At 46.3% G+C, this 15,643-nt stretch overlaps 1 protein-coding gene across 3 annotated transcripts in view; it reads left to right on the top strand.

Moving 5' to 3' along the window:
- RYR3 (ryanodine receptor 3) overlaps nt 1-15,643 on the top strand; it is a 557,501-nt gene that overhangs the window by 341,882 nt on the left and 199,976 nt on the right. For all 3 annotated transcript variants that reach the window (XM_082842048.1, XM_082842046.1, XM_082842047.1), the window contains exons 24-29: nt 329-488; nt 2,209-2,356; nt 3,270-3,475; nt 4,068-4,242; nt 13,462-13,670; nt 15,334-15,509. In XM_082842048.1, coding sequence (XP_082698174.1) covers nt 329-488; nt 2,209-2,356; nt 3,270-3,475; nt 4,068-4,242; nt 13,462-13,670; nt 15,334-15,509 — 1,074 coding nt within the window. The remainder of the gene's footprint in view (nt 1-328; nt 489-2,208; nt 2,357-3,269; nt 3,476-4,067; nt 4,243-13,461; nt 13,671-15,333; nt 15,510-15,643) is intronic.

Below are 15,643 nucleotides of genomic sequence, written 5' to 3'. Positions count from 1 at the left end.
GAGCTTCGGGTGATGTTACATTACACGGAATGTGCCCATCGTTTGTAGGGCAGAGTAGTTTTCTTAGGAATAAGGGTGGATTTGCACAGACCATCCTCTTTCTCCAATGGTCGCCTTAATCTGCGACATGCATTGGCAAAAAGGATGGTGGATGGGGGTCTTCTACTAAAGACTTGAGATAGAGCTGAGCTGTCCATTCTGCCAAAGATAGAATCTGTGACTGTAGCCTTGTTTTCCTAGTGTTCTGACCCTGTGCTATTGGTCTAAAATCTGGAATGGGGGAGCCGTACAGTTCTGTTCAAAATATATATTTTCCATTTACTTCTAGCTACATGATGTCCAATGGCTATAAGCCAGCCCCTTTGGATTTGTCTGATGTGAAGCTGTTACCTCCTCAAGAAATGTTAGTGGATAAGCTTGCAGAAAATGCACACAATGTTTGGGCAAAAGACAGAATAAGACAAGGATGGACCTATGGCATTCAACAGGTGAGATGTGCTGGGTCAGGCCTGCTGGAGAAGCCAGGAGATGTGATCGTGCATTAAAATGCCATTTTGCTTTGGTGGGTGTTAGATTGGAAGGTGGAGGTTGCCCTTGCACTCTGTTCCTCATGCCTCAGCACCTTCCTTGTTTATAGAATCATGGGGCTGGTTGGAATTTGTAATGGTCACATTGATATTAACTCCAGGCATAATTCCACTTTTTCAGCAATGGCTAGGCTTACGTTTCCTTTGTTGGTCGGGTTCACTTGTGATCATGTTGCCCTGTGTATATGGCCACTGGCCGCATCTTCTCTCATTCCCCGTCTTGTTGCTTGCCTCACGGAGTGCTGAGTTTTCGTGCACTCTCCGAGGCCAAGGTAAGGCTCGCATAAATCAATGTCACAGCTCAGCAGTATTTCTGGGATGGTCCCAAGTATCTACCACTGAAGGGGAAGCTAGCCCAGGAGAGAGGCAGACGAGCCCACCAAGAAGCCTGTGCCCCCTTACTTCAGTCCACAGGGCCAAGATTCTTGGGCAGGGTTCTTAGTTTATCCAGAGGCAGCCTGAGAGCCCAGCAAGGAATTAAGTGGAGTTTAGAACCAGGGTTCGGCCCAAACCATCTGGCACACCTCTCACTCTGAAATGCCCCCCTCATCTAGTAAGTACCGGGCTCAGGGAAGTTCAAGGATAGCTGTGTGCACACGTGTTCATTCATTCCTGAGCCTCCAAACCTGCACGCGTCTGGAACCAAGAAGACCACAGCTGTGGAAACTGTGGCAGGGAAGGGAGTTGGGGGTTCAAAACAGCAGGTTAGGTTATGGTGACGTGTCACTGCTGTTGTCATTATTGTCTTCTTAGTCCCCATTAAGGAACCGAGGAGGACTGTAATACAAATGTGTGCCTGCTACAATGAAATGGCCCCACTGTGGCTCTGCCACCTTTTCAGATGTTTCTCTGTGAGCAGAGATGTCTGTTAAGAACTGTTGGGACTTCCCTGGTGGCTCAGTAGTTAAGAATCCGCCTGCCAATGCAGGCGAAACAGGTTCGAGCCCTGGTCTGGGAAGATCCCACATGCCGCAGAGCAACTAAGCCCGTGTGCCACAACCACCAAGCCTGAGCTCTAGAGCCTGCAAGCCACAGCTACTGAGCCCGCGTGCCACAACTACTGAAGCCCGCGTGCCTAGAGCCCGTGCTCCACAACAAGAGAAGCCACCGCAATGAGAAGCCCACGCACCACAACGAAGAGTAGCCCCCGCTCACCGCAACTAGAGAAAGCCTGCACACGGCAACGAAGACCCAACGCAGCCAAAAATAAATAAATTTTAAAAATAAATTTAAAAAAAGAATCTGTTGTGAGGAGGCCATAACTGTTTGAATCATGGCACGCTCTTTCATAAGGGAATAGTTACGCAAACCCCCATCTGCCTTGCCTTGGGAATGGAGGTTTCTAACCAATTTCATGACACTTCATTTTATTCACAGGCTGGCATTATTGAAATGGGTTTTTTACTGCTGGTTTTGAATGTTAGTACAAATTTTCCATTTATACTCATTTAATCTTGAAGCAGCAAATATGTACATTGGTAAATATCAAGGCACTGGGAGAAGAGCTAGCAGACTCACCCGAGGAAACCAGGACCGTTGCTGGGAGTGTGTGAGTGGGACAAGCTCTTTGTAAAGATGATAATGCATTTTCTCAGCATCTCTTTTCTCTGGCTTCACATAGGATTTAAAGAACAAAAGAAATCCCCGTCTGGTGCCCTATGCATTATTGGATGAGCGTACCAAGAAGTCAAATAGGGATAGCCTTCGTGAAGCTGTCCGGACTTTCGTTGGTTATGGCTATAACATTGAGCCATCAGACCAAGAACTAGGTAATCAGTGGAGATTGTTCCCTCTGGCCCCAGTTTACTAAACAGGTCTTCTTCTGGCGGAATGCTAACTTTCAACAGGGCTGACTTGCACTATTAGAAATGCTGGTGGTGCTAAAGAGTGCTAAACTCAATGGTGTATTTTAGAAGTGGGGGGAGGGAGGAGGGGCCATGTTGATAATAAATAATAATAAAAAATAATATAATAAAATAATAAAAAAGCAGTGTCCCATGGACAGATGTTTCTGTAACGAGCACGTCTATGACATAATCCCACAGGGAGTAAGTTGTCCTCCAGCATAGCTGAGCTTTTCAGGATATTTGGTCACAAAACCAAGTTACCTTTATTTCTCTTGTTTTCCAAACATGTGAATAGCAGCTTACTTTGGGGCCAGGTAATGTCATCTCTAAATTGAATTCTAGCAGTGATTAAAATCACCAGCTTATGGTTATTTAACATGTCACTGCCATCTCATACCCCAGGGGATACCATAGGCTAGTGGGACAGTAAAACCTGGTTAAGGGGATGGATTTGGAGGAAGACAGACCTGGGTTCAAATCTTTGCTCTCCTTGGTTTATGGGGTCTAAGACCTTGAACAGGTGAAGCTCTCTGAGCCTCAATTTCTTCATCGGTAAGAGGAAGACAGTAATACTGATTTCATAGGATTATTGTGAGGAAACACTGAGATTTAGTTTCTACTGCAAAGCAATCACTCACTGAATGGTGGCTTGTATTGTTATTATGATATGATGATGATAGTGATGATTATATTATGAACAGAATGCTGTATTGGCTAGTAGCAGATCTGTCATCAGCCTTTGTTGTTGAAAGTCTTTTGAGGCATGCTCCCTAAATATTAAACCTATGTTCTCTCTCTCCCTCCTGCACCCTCTACTCCCTTTTCTTCTCGATAGCCGACCCAGCTGTGGAGAAAGTCAGCATAGACAAGATCCGCTTTTTCCGGGTAGAGCGCTCTTACGCAGTGAGATCTGGAAAGTGGTATTTTGAGTTTGAGGTAGTGACCGGAGGAGACATGCGTGTCGGCTGGGCCAGGCCAGGCTGTCGGCCTGACGTTGAGCTGGGGGCCGATGACCAGGCCTTTGTGTTTGAAGGCAGCAGGGTGAGTCTGGCTGGTGTCCGCATGTCCTCAGTCCGGGTTTTTCTGCTTCAGATATTTCCCCAGAAGTGAAAAGTGCTGAGTATCTGGATCTCTGGCTTCCAAAGGGAGGAGCCACCGCACTGGCTAATTGAGACCATAGAATGATCATCACTTAGTGTTTGTCCCTTCACTCTTTCCTCTGGAGAAAGGGAGGGCTACACACTCTCGTCCTTTCCATAGTCACCTCCGTATCTGCCTTGCCTCTGAGCCCATGTTCCCCTCTTCAGGGGAGGCTCACAGAACACCGTGCAGCCAGTATGAGGGAAAATCTTACCACTTTGTCTTAGAGGGAGTTCGGCTTGTTTTCATAGCTGACTAGGTATTGGGAGACTCAGGCCATCTTTTCTGATGAGCCTTGTATATCTTGGTTTCATGCATCTGTAGATAGACCACTTCTCCCTGTGAGTTGTCCTTGGTAGGAAGGGAGGTGCCTTGTAGAAACCAGGTACCACTGCCCATTAGGAGAAATTATTCATGGGGTCATTTCTCCAGTAGTACAGGGCCCTCTAGGCTAGGACCTCCATTGCTCTGAGCCCTCGCTCTTGTTTTCTAGGGCCAGCGCTGGCATCAAGGGAGTGGGTATTTTGGACGGACCTGGCAGCCAGGAGATGTGGTTGGATGTATGATTAACCTGGATGATGCTTCAATGATCTTCACGCTGAATGGGGAGTTGCTGATCACCAACAAAGGCTCTGAGCTTGCCTTCGCTGACTACGAGATTGACAATGGTAAATCCACCAGCTTTCCCCCCTTCCACCTCTACGGGATGAAAGGAAATCTAGGGAGCGGGGTCCCCCCTTCCACCTCTACGGGATGAAAGGAAATCTAGGGAGCGGGGTGAGATCTTCTGCCTCCTCACTTAGGACACACTGACCTTTGCAGATTTGAAACCCTGGTGGTGAAGATGAGATCTTATACTATCATTTTTGAAGGATCAAGACAAATAATATTATGTGATAGTTGACGTGTGCGGTGTAAATCTAAGTCTGAACTTGCCGAGAGGCTGACCAAGGGGCTCTCCTCTAATCCCCTGCCCTGTGCCTTGGCATGTTAAGGTACCTCACGTTTCCCGGTATCACAAAGGAAATGCTAATTGCATGTGGACTGATAAGCCTGGCAGGAGAGGAAAGGTGGTGAGTTAAAGAATTATCCTCATTATTCTGAATTGAATTGTCAATCTGAATGTCTGTGTAATTGACCTTGATGCTTTGATGAGAATCACTGAAACACAGAAGTTTGACTTAGCTGTTCCCTTGAATGAAACAGAATTTATTTTGAAAGTCAAGCATGCTATGAAACCCAAGCACACTTGCACTTGTTAATGGCCGTGAATAGACTGCAGTCAGGGCAGTGCTTCCGGCTACACAGAGGAGCGATGGGCGCTTCTTATTTCCCATCGACAGAGCTACGTTATGTACCGAGGACAGTGTTGGCACCAGGAGCAGGGAATACTGGACTGGGAGTTAGCTGACTCGCTCCTAACAAACTGTGTGGCTCCCAGACGGGCTTGGCTTGACTTCTCTGGGCTTTGCCTCCTACATCTGTACCAGAAAACAGGATGATAGACTGCATAAGTGCCAACATCCTTCTCAGTTGTAAAATTCTGTGGCAGTGACCGAATACCAGCTGTGGTCACACCCCTGTGCTGGGTGCTTTGCCACTCTCTGCTGCTTCAGTACACAGACGAGAAGGAGGCAGGGAGGTCGAGAGGAAAAGAGGCTGCTCTGGGTCAGGAGGCCTGGTTTCCTGTCCTGCCTCTGCCCTTCCCACCTGTGACATCTCGGGTTGACTTTATTTAATGTCTTTTTACCTCGTTTCCCCCTCTGTAAATGATTAGGGTTCCTGGTAGCTTTAAATTTCTGAGACTTTACAAAAAGAAACAGTCCTCCCTCCCCGCCCTGAAAGTTAAAAAAGATAAAACTGCACAGGCAAGAGCAGCAGAAATACATGAGTATGTTTTTGGGGGGTTTTTTTGTGGTACGCGGGCCTCTCACTGTTGTGGCCTCTCCTGTTGCGGAGCACAGGCTCCGGACGCGCAGGCTCAGTGGCCATGGCTCACGGGCCCAGCCGCTCCGCGGCATGTGGGATCTTCCCGGACCGGGGCACGAACCCGTGTCCCCTGCGTCGGCAGGCGGGCTCTCAACCACTGCGCCACCAGGGAAGCCCGAGTATGTATTTTTAATACATATAAAATATTATGTATTTACAATGTGTTTTAGCTTTACAAATCACTTTCACACTTTTTGCAGACATCTATTATCCGCAACATGCATATCCAACTGTACCTTAAAAGGGCTTTAAAGATTTTTCTAAGAGGCCACATATTTGGGGTAATAGAAAAGTTGCAAGTCAACGTATTTTCCTAGAAAGACAGGGTGACTGAAGCCAGATGGGGTCATATTTTAATGCCTTCTAAAAAGGTTTAAAATCAAAGTTTTGAAAAATATGTTTTTGGAAACAACTGGGAAAGATGTTGCCAGCAGAAAGAATGGTTTATGCACTGGTTCAGAGGCAAAGAGGGGGAAATCATGTCGGTGGGCATGAGGGCAGTGGAGAAGAGTATCCTCTGGCACTGCTCTTTGGAAACAGATATTTACCAAGTACCCATCACAGACAGTGCTCTCTTCATGAGGTTGGAGGAAAATGAAGAATTAGAAGATTCAGATTCATCCCCAAGGAGCGTAGCTCCCTAGAGCAGGAAGAGTCCAAAGACCAGAGACCTTGTTATGGTTCCCCTGAGTGTGGATTCGGGGAGGTTACTTGCCTATGAGACTTTGGCTCAACCTAAGGAGGAGACAAGACTCTTGTCTATGTGCAGAGTTCTAAGAATTCTGCAAAGTCTAAAGCCTTGCTACTCAAAGTGTGGTCCAGTTGTTATAAATGCAGACTCTCAGACCCCATGCCTGTCCTACTGATTCAGAAACTGCATTCAGACAAGACAGTCCGGTGGTCCCTACGCACTTGAAGGTGTGAAAAGCAGTGGTCTAAAGTATACACAACTGTAAATAGTAGCAAAATTAAGGAGTTCATTTTCTAGTTGGAAAAATAAATCAGATGAAAATACGGAAAGGTAACTACCAGTGCGAAGCGGTGGGTTAAAAATGGCAAATGACCAATGCAGGATGAAAATTCTATAAGGATGGGGTTGGAACTGAAGGTTAAATAAAAAATATGAGCTGTCTACCTCTGAGGAGAAGGGTCTTCTTCTAAGGGGATGTGAGTCGAGTAATAGTGTGGAATCAGGAAACGGCAGGAAAGAGTGACGATACATTTTGGAAGATTTGTGTACGGAATTTACAGAAGATGAAGGTGGAAAGAACAAGAAGGTGCAGATGATAGCCTCCAACATCAAGACTTGGTCTTTTTATTCAAAAAACTTTCTTTATTGTCTAATCTGGGCCCAGCATCCTTGGACTCCACTCTCTGTGACATGGGGAGCTGTCCTAGGGTTTGTGCAGAAGAATACTATAAAGAAGAGGGATGTTTTAGGAGAACTCTGTTTTTAGAGATCAGCTGTGCTGTAATGAAAGAGATGCCTCATAGACCTTTTGTGTACAGAGACATGATTTAACCTTCAGAATAACTGAGTCTATTATTAGCACTCTGTTTTATAATAGAATTGTACTGTACTGTGTTAACACACTGTACTGTAGTATTGTATCGCACTTTAATCACACAGAGACAAGATCATTGGGAGGCTCTTTCAGTTGTGTGATGGCTCAGGAGTCAGAGGAAGGGCAGTTGAGAGGGAGTCTGCATGCTTTTCTTTGATGACAATAACCCAGAGGCCTAGAATCACCAAATTGCATCTCTATTCTCTGCATAAAGTGGAAAGAGGCAGCACTTCTTGCCTTGAGCTGTTAGGAAAAGCATCTGTTGAAAATAAAACATTTTGTGCATTATAGCCCCATATCAAGCAAAATCCCCTATATGTTTGTGTTCTGGTCACCAGCACCCCAGCCTTGATGCAGGCCATTCACCCCAGAGGGAGTTGTGCTGTGCAAAGTTTTTAGTCCTTTGGGGGAAGGAATGGGGGCAGGCACTACAATTCGTGGCTGGTTTTTTTCCTCTGGGTTATTTATAAGTTGTCATCTCCATCCTCTCCTGTATCATAGATGATCTACTCTTAACGGCCTCATTAGAATTTTCCTAATCATTGTTCCCTGGCCTGGACCATCACAGCTCACGGTGTTATCGCCAAAAGGCATCCGGAAGCTCAGAAGCTTCCACGGTGAAACCTTTGCTATTAGTGTTCTCTTTTATCCCATTTAAAGGAAAGGAAGAGAAAGTTCTGCACGTGGTGCCAGACCTCAGAACATGCTGTCTGGAAGAGGCTTCAGTGCCGGTGTCCTGTTCTGCCTGTACCGGGCACTCTCCTGGGGCACCTCCTGCCTCGCTCCAGCTTCAGCGTCTGCAGGGGCAGCCTCCCAGGCTCTTCCTGCCACTGGCCCGTCAGGGTTTAACAGATCCCCCAGCTCTGCTGGCAGCTCTTCCGTAGGCAGCAGATGAAACTTCCTTGCGGGCAGTGTTGCCACCATCTGCGCACAGACACACTGGTACCCAAGCTTCCCCTGTCATCCTCTCCCCGGATGGGTGCTATAGCAGGGGAATGTGGCCTCTGGTTTCCTGTGTTTTCTACAAGGCTTGTGACCATCTCAGTGCCGTCCCCGAACACCATCTTTGTGAGGCTTAGAAAATTAAAATTAACGGGTAAAACATGAACTGCTGGATTGAGACTCTCAGAAACAGCCCAGGGGTGGTCTGGGCAGTCATTTAACCACCTCTCCCCAAGATCTGAGTCTTTCCATTACTGGGAGTGATTTGCTCTCATGTCTTTCTTCAGCTTGAAATGGACTAAAAATGGATCCATGGTTGGGATTGTGTAGATAATTGGTTTCTTTCCAAGCTCCTGAATTATAAAAAGATGACCTCCTGGCTGACTCTCCTCCTAATCACAAAGCCGTATGAGGCCTTGTGATTCAAAGTTTATCAGAACCTGGGGTCCTCTGCAGGATTTAAATGCGTGTGTTCTTGACATACCCTTCCTAGAACAGGAATTCTGTGCACATCTAGGTTCCAAGTAAGGCCGTTTGCAAATTTTCTCCTCAAACCTCTTCAATGATGTCAGCATAATTACTTCTACTAGGCCGCATGTACGGACGGAGTACTGCTTTTCCCCTTTATTTTTCCGTTTTCTTACTTCTCCAGTCTCATTTGAAGCTAGGGATTCATTGAGTTGTGTGCAAAGTGCAAATCCTTGTGTGTGCACGACATTGTTCACAGTAATGCCAGGTGGCCTTACCAAGTGGATCTGTCCATCCAGATCAACTCCAGGGAGCCGCGTGGCCACTTGAAGAAGGCAGCCCCTCTCCTCCAAGGGGCCTGGAGTACTTTGCGGTTGTAGGTCTCCAGCTGCCTGATCTAGAGGCAAACTAATCAACTACACGACACTTAGGAAAATCATCTGAAAAGTGAAGGAAGAGTTCATCTCAAAGCCAGTCACTGGAGATAAGAACTAGAAAGCAGTCATCCGGGCCTCAGTCCCCATTGCTTGCTCTGGACTGCTCTCGGGCAGCCTTGTTCACATGCTGGCTCCACATACTTACCAAGAGACAGAACTTGAGCAAGTAAGTTATCAACTTGCTAGGCCTCGGTTTCCTCATCTGTAAAATGGGCACAATAATGAGCTAAATCTGTAGAGCGCTGAGCCCAGGGCCTGACACCTAGAAAGTACCTGATAAATATTAGCTGGTAGGGTTTATCATCATTGTTCCCCCTTATCTGTCTATCAAGCAGAGTTATCAAGTTACATGAAGTTGTAACTTCTCAAGTAAAGAAGTTGTAGAAATGGAGCAGAGTCTCTCCACCAGGTGGAGGGAGCTGATTAAATATATCCAGTTTTCAAGTATTCTTCCCCAGGAGAAAGTGCTGGTGCCTCATGAAGATGTAGCTTTGCTCTCGGTCCTTTCTGGAGTTTCTCTTTTCTGGCTCAAGCCTGGGATTTAGCTTCTCGTCTGCTGCTGTACAGAGCTGTCCCCGCTGTGCCCACTTAGTCTCGAGGAGGTCCCTGACACTCCCTCCTGTTGCTTTGACATCCCCAACTTCTGTTTCAGAGTCTGTTTTCAGTCAGTGTTCAGCTCTCCCCGCATAGAGATGGCTTCTGCCTCAGAGGGACAGCGCTCTGCTCTGTAATGCATACAGCCCTCTGCCCTAGGACATAACTGCTGTTTAAATTCATCCCCTGTAACCTTCACCCCCTCCCTTGCACACTGACTGTCAGCTGCTCTGTGAGTCAGAGGGTGTGGGATCTTTTCCCATTTTGTCACTTGCCCTTCTTACAACCTTGGTCAAGTCTGTTAGCTCCTCAAACCTTCAGATTTATCTTCAGCAAAGTACTGTCCCCTCTGCTGATGGCTTAGGAACAATGAGGAGCCCAAGTTCCTTAGAAAAAAGACCTCATGCAGATATGACCTTTCTTCCTTTCTGCATGCATCTTGCATTGTCCGGGGGTCTATAACTGGGAAGTCATTGATATGATCTGGGTTATTCAGAAGTCCTCATTGTTTTTGAATCTGCTGCTTACTTATCCCATCATTCAAGTTATTGGAGAAGAAAGGGGAAGGGAGACTTTCCTTTTTTTATTGATTTTATTGAAGTATAATTGATTTACAATGTTGTGTTAATTTCTGCTGTACAGCAAAGTGATATATGCATTATTTTTCATATTCTTTTCCATTATGCTTTATCACAGGATATCAGATATAGTTCCCTGAATGTTTATCCATTCTATATATAATGGTTTGCATCTGCTAATCCCAAACACCCAAATAGCCCTCCCCCACCCCTACCCCTTGGAAGCAACAAGTCTGTTCTCTGTCTGTGAGTCTGTTTCTGTTTCCTAAATAAGTTCATCTATGTCATATTTTAGATTCCACATATAAGTGATATCATATGGTATTTGTCTTTCTCTGTCTGACTTCACGCCCTATGATAATCTCTAGGTCCATCCGTTTTGCTGCAAATGGCATTATTTCATTCTTTTTTATGGCTGAGTAATATTCCCATTGTATATATGTATCACATCTTCTTTATCCATTCATCTGTCGATGGACATTTAGGTTGTTTCCATGTGTTGGCTATTGTAAATAGTGCTGCTTTGAACATTGGGGTGCATGTATCCTTTTGAATTATGGTTTTCTCTGGATATATGCCCAGGCATGGAATTGCTGGATCATACAGTAGCTCTATTTTTAGTTTTTTGAGGAACCTCCATACTGTTCTCCATAGTGGCTGCACCAACTTACATTCCCACCAGCAGTGTAGGAGGGTTGCCTTTTCTCCACATCCAAGAGAGACTTTCTTAAGATGTCCTATCTCTGCTCACATCACGGATGGAACACTTCAAAATCATGTCTCCAACATAAAACTACTATAGTGGTACTTTTCCAGGTTGAAAACCAAAGTACTCTCTTGCAGGTGCGCATGTCTTACCACACAACATTCACTCTTGTGCGTTCCATTTGCCATCCCCACTTCTGTAAGCTGCTGGTGATCAAGACGGTTTCTTTTCCTTCCTTCACATCTTCTCATAGCATAGAGCAGAGCCCGCTGGCCCAGTAGGGACCCAAAAGTTTTGCCAACAATCAGTCCTTATTCCATACTGGAATCAGATCTCCAAAGATTCCTCATTTATAAAAATCTCTGTCTCTAGAAGGGGATAGTTTCATCTATCCCAGTCTCGAATGCCATGCCAGAAACATAGCAATGCTCAGGACAGTGCATGAATCCGTGCTTGTCTGATGGACCAGACCATCTGCCTTACCGAGTGGTGGGACCACCAGTCCCCGATGGTCCTGGGGGGAGGCTCTTTGTACAGATGTCACCGTCATTGCTAGGAATTCACTGGAGCTCTCTTACTCAGAAATAGTATTAAATAGTGTCCTAAATGAGTTCATAGTTTCTGAAAGCAACCAGTTCAGTTTGGGAGGGATTTATCTTTCACTTATGAGACTTATTTACATAGAAACTTTGTGGCTTAGATAATAGTATATAAGCACTGGTTTTAGGACGAGTGCATTTTGCCTTTGGTCTCTATGAGCGACTTACTGTTGAACATAAATTCTCTCAAAATAGACCTTTAAACATCCCCTTAAATAAGCACCGCCATCCTAGGAGTGACACGGTTTTCCTTGTAGGGACTCCAAGCCCTGCTTTAGCCACCAGCCTCCGAGCCCTTCCTCCTTTTCTGAGCTCTCCTGGCAGCCTCAGCTGCCCTCTGGCTGCCTGCCGCACATCTTCCCAGATCTGGGATAATTAGTGCTTTCCCAGTTCTGCTGATTTGTTGGTCCACAATTGTGATTCATAAATAGCCTGCAAACAAGAACACCAAATAATCTGAACTTCTGCCTTGGGTCTGTTCTGCCTGGCAGTGTTATAATATGATGAGGATACAGAAGAGAGCTTGGAGAGGCAGTCACTGTAAGAGTGAACAGAGTTTTCTGTGTCTCCTGCTTGAAAATCTCGCTTTCCTGCTTAGGAGGGGGCTACAGCAGAAGGCTGGGAGGATGGGGTTTGTAAACTGTATTTTGTAAACAAGCAGAATCATTGTGTTAGCATCCAAAACTTCTTAGGAGCATACTCTCAAAATGACACGAGCCATTAGACCTCTCATTTCACTGGAGAAGGTGCTGAGACCTAGAAAAGTTGGGTGGTTTACACCAAGTCATTCTTTAGGCATTGTTTTGTTTGGGGGCAGTATTTAAAATTATCTAAGGGCCTAAGATATGGAAGCAAGGTAAGTGCCCATCAACAGATGGATGGATAAAGATGATGTGGTGTGTGTCTATACACACACACACATACATACACATACAATGGAATATTATTTAGCTATAAAAAAGAATGAAAATCTGCCATTTGCAACACCATGGGTGGATCCAGAGAGTATTATGCTTAGTGGAATAAGTCAGACAGAGAAAGACAAATACTCTGTGTTATCACTTATATGTGAAATCTAAAAAATAAAACAATTGAAGGACTATAACAAAACAGACTCACAGATATTGAGAACAAACTGGTGATAACCAATAGGGAGAAGGAAGTGGGGAGGGTCAAGTTAGGGGTATGGGATTAAGAGACACAAACTAGTGCTTCCCTGGTGGCGCAGTGGTTGAGAGTCCGCCTGCCGATGCAGGGGACACGGGTTCGTGCCCCAGTCTGGGAAGATCCCACATGCCGTGGAGCGGCTGGGCGTGTGAGCCATGGCCGCTGAGCCTGCGCGTCCAGAGCCTGTGCTCCGCAACGGGAGAGGCCACAACAGTGAGAGGCCCGCATACCGCAAAAAAAAAAAAAAAAAAAAGAGACACAAATTACTATGTATCAAAGAGATAAGCAACGAGGATATATTATTGTACAGCACAGGGAAATATAGCCATTGTTTTGTAATAACTTTAAATAGAGTACAGTCAATTAAAATATTGAATCACTATGTTGTACACCTGAAACTAATCTATTGGAAATCAACTGTACCTCAAAAATATATATATATATCTCCAGAGATAAATAACATAAAATAAAATTACCCAGGGCCTAAAATCAATTTTAGCTAAGGCATGGATAAAGAATTTCACTTTTTCTCTTATTGGTTTTACTTTTCCAGCTGACATTTATTTATGTCTTAAGAAGAATTTTACCTAGATGATTGTTTTTTTTCAACAAATCATTTTGAACCAGACTCACTTTTCTTTCCCATATACCAAGGGCAGCCGTAAACTCCATGTGACTTCCCGTTGCTGAGTTTATGTGCCAGGAAGAAAAAAAAGGCCGCCGTCCCATCTTTCCGTCTTTCCTGCTGAGACTTTCCTGCTGGGAGGAAGCAAAGGTTCCGCTTCCTCCCCGCTTCCCAGGACAGTCCCGCGGGCTGACCGGGCTCTCTCACCGTTCTGCAGGCTTTGTGCCCATATGCTCTCTGGGCCTGTCTCAGATCGGACGCATGAATCTCGGGATGGACGCCAGCACCTTCAAGTTTTATACCATGTGCGGCCTCCAAGAGGGCTTTGAGCCTTTTGCTGTCAACATGAACCGCGACGTGGCCATGTGGTTCAGCAAGCGCCTCCCAACATTTGTCAACGTGCCCAAGGATCATCCGCAGATAGAGGTAATGCTGCACGTTGCGGGGACCCTGGCAGGCCGGGGGGACCAAGGCCCTGAACTCCCGCTGAGGCTTCTGTGCCCAGGTGGCGCTTGCCTAAGTCCACACCCTGGCTGCCCCTACCCCGGTCACCTCCTCGCTGGCCCTCAGAGCTGTCGTTGCAGGTACCTTAGTTGGGGCAGCTGAGTGGCATCTTACAAGTGGTAAACACCTTGCAGATCCATCCCCAAACCTTTGGGCCACGATGTTTTCTCCAGACATTCCTATACCGGTATTATAGCAATACAGTATCCAGAGACCTTCAATGTTGTTTTCCTAAAAAAGTTCAGTACCTGCGCTCAGGATCATGTGTTCCAAACATGGTTCTCCTCTGCTCATAACTTGATGTCTTTTAGGCTTTGTTCGATTCCTGCAGAACCGTCTCCAGGTTTTTAAGTGGAGATGTAGTAGTTGATTATGATGCTCCCACCTTGTCGGGGGAGCAGAGAGGCAGAGAAGCCAAATGTTGTAAGGAGACTGATTCAGATTCTGGTTCTACATCGGCTTGCCTCTGTATCGCCCAGCCCCACCATGGTTTTTTCATGGCGTAGGGGTGGGACGGGAGCTGATGGGATGTCAGACAAGTCAGCTCCACCGAAGCGTTAGATTCAATGGCTTGATTCCCCCAGACTGTAAGTCCCCTTCACTCCCTGCCCAGTTTGAATTCAGCAAAGTATCAATTCTTCATCCTCCGCTTTTCCCCACGGTCTTAAATAGTAGAGACTTTAATTTCTCTGATTCCTACCTGGCCATTACTTTAGAAATCTTTTTGGAGGTCATGAACCCCTTTGACAAACTGATAGAATCTAGAGACCCTCCACTTAGCAAAATATACAAACCACACAAAAATATGTAAGCGTACTCACGGACCGCAGGATAGGAACTATTGTCTAGAATGCAGGGAGAAATGCTCAGATCGTAACAAAATTGTTATTGTAAGTCTGTTTACTTCCTCTGCTCTTCCCTCCCACCCCCCCTCACCCCTCCACACACACACACACACACACACACACGCGCGCGCGCACACACACACACACATCAAAAATCCAGTTTTGATCTCTCATCCTCCAGTGCATCCCCTGCAGTGCTTGTGCCCTGGAGCTGGGAATTTCCTCAGTATGTAGAGGAGTTTCCAGGAGCTTCTGCGCTCAGGCTGTAACTGTGGTAAAGGTGGGAAAGGCGCTGGGTGGGAGACAGTGCCCCCCAAGGAAACTCTGATGTCTCTTCTTGAGCTTTGGGCTTTCTGGTGCCTTCTCCCTTAGATGTTCTCATGCCCACTGACAGGGGAAACCTCTGGAAAGATTTTCTCCTTTAGCCACTTGTCACCTTCCTGAAAGGTCAGCATCAGCAAATCCAACACTGCATTACCCCCCTGCCTGGCATCCTTGACCTTGCAGAAAGCCCAGTGAGCATTTTTAGATCCCTAATTTAGATCCCTCATTTCCCCAGCCAGAGGCAGGTCTGTGTGATATTTTATAGGGCACGGTCCACGTAAGGATGAGTGTAATGGTTTGTAATCACTCGGGACACCCTTTGTAGTTCTCATAAAGCCTTGACGTAAGTAGCCAGTGAGGGGAGGAGGGGTGGGTCAGAGTCAGGCTGTGTCAGGTGAGGACTGTGGCATTTCCAGGTGGTGAGGATCGATGGCACCATGGACAGCCCTCCGTGCCTCAAGGTGATCCACAAGACGTTCGGCACGCAGAACGGCAATACCACCATGATCTACTGCCGCCTGAGCGTGCCGGTGGAGTGCCACTCCTCCTTCAGTCACAGCCCGTGTCTGGACAGTGACGCTTTCCAGAAAAGGTGAGGGAGGAGCCTCCAGCTCTCAGAGGTGCTCAGCCTGTCTGTTGCAAAGTCAGCTTTCTGTCTGTCTCCTTCTCACTCTACCTCGGCACAACTCACAGGACTCCTGTGTGAGTAGGGTTCCCTCTGCTTTC

Source organism: Leucopleurus acutus (assembly GCF_964270905.1).
Source record: "Leucopleurus acutus genome assembly, chromosome: 1".
Lineage (NCBI taxonomy): Eukaryota > Metazoa > Chordata > Mammalia > Artiodactyla > Delphinidae > Leucopleurus > Leucopleurus acutus.
Note: the sequence above shows the minus strand (reverse complement) of the source record. Positions and strands in the feature narration are given on the sequence as shown.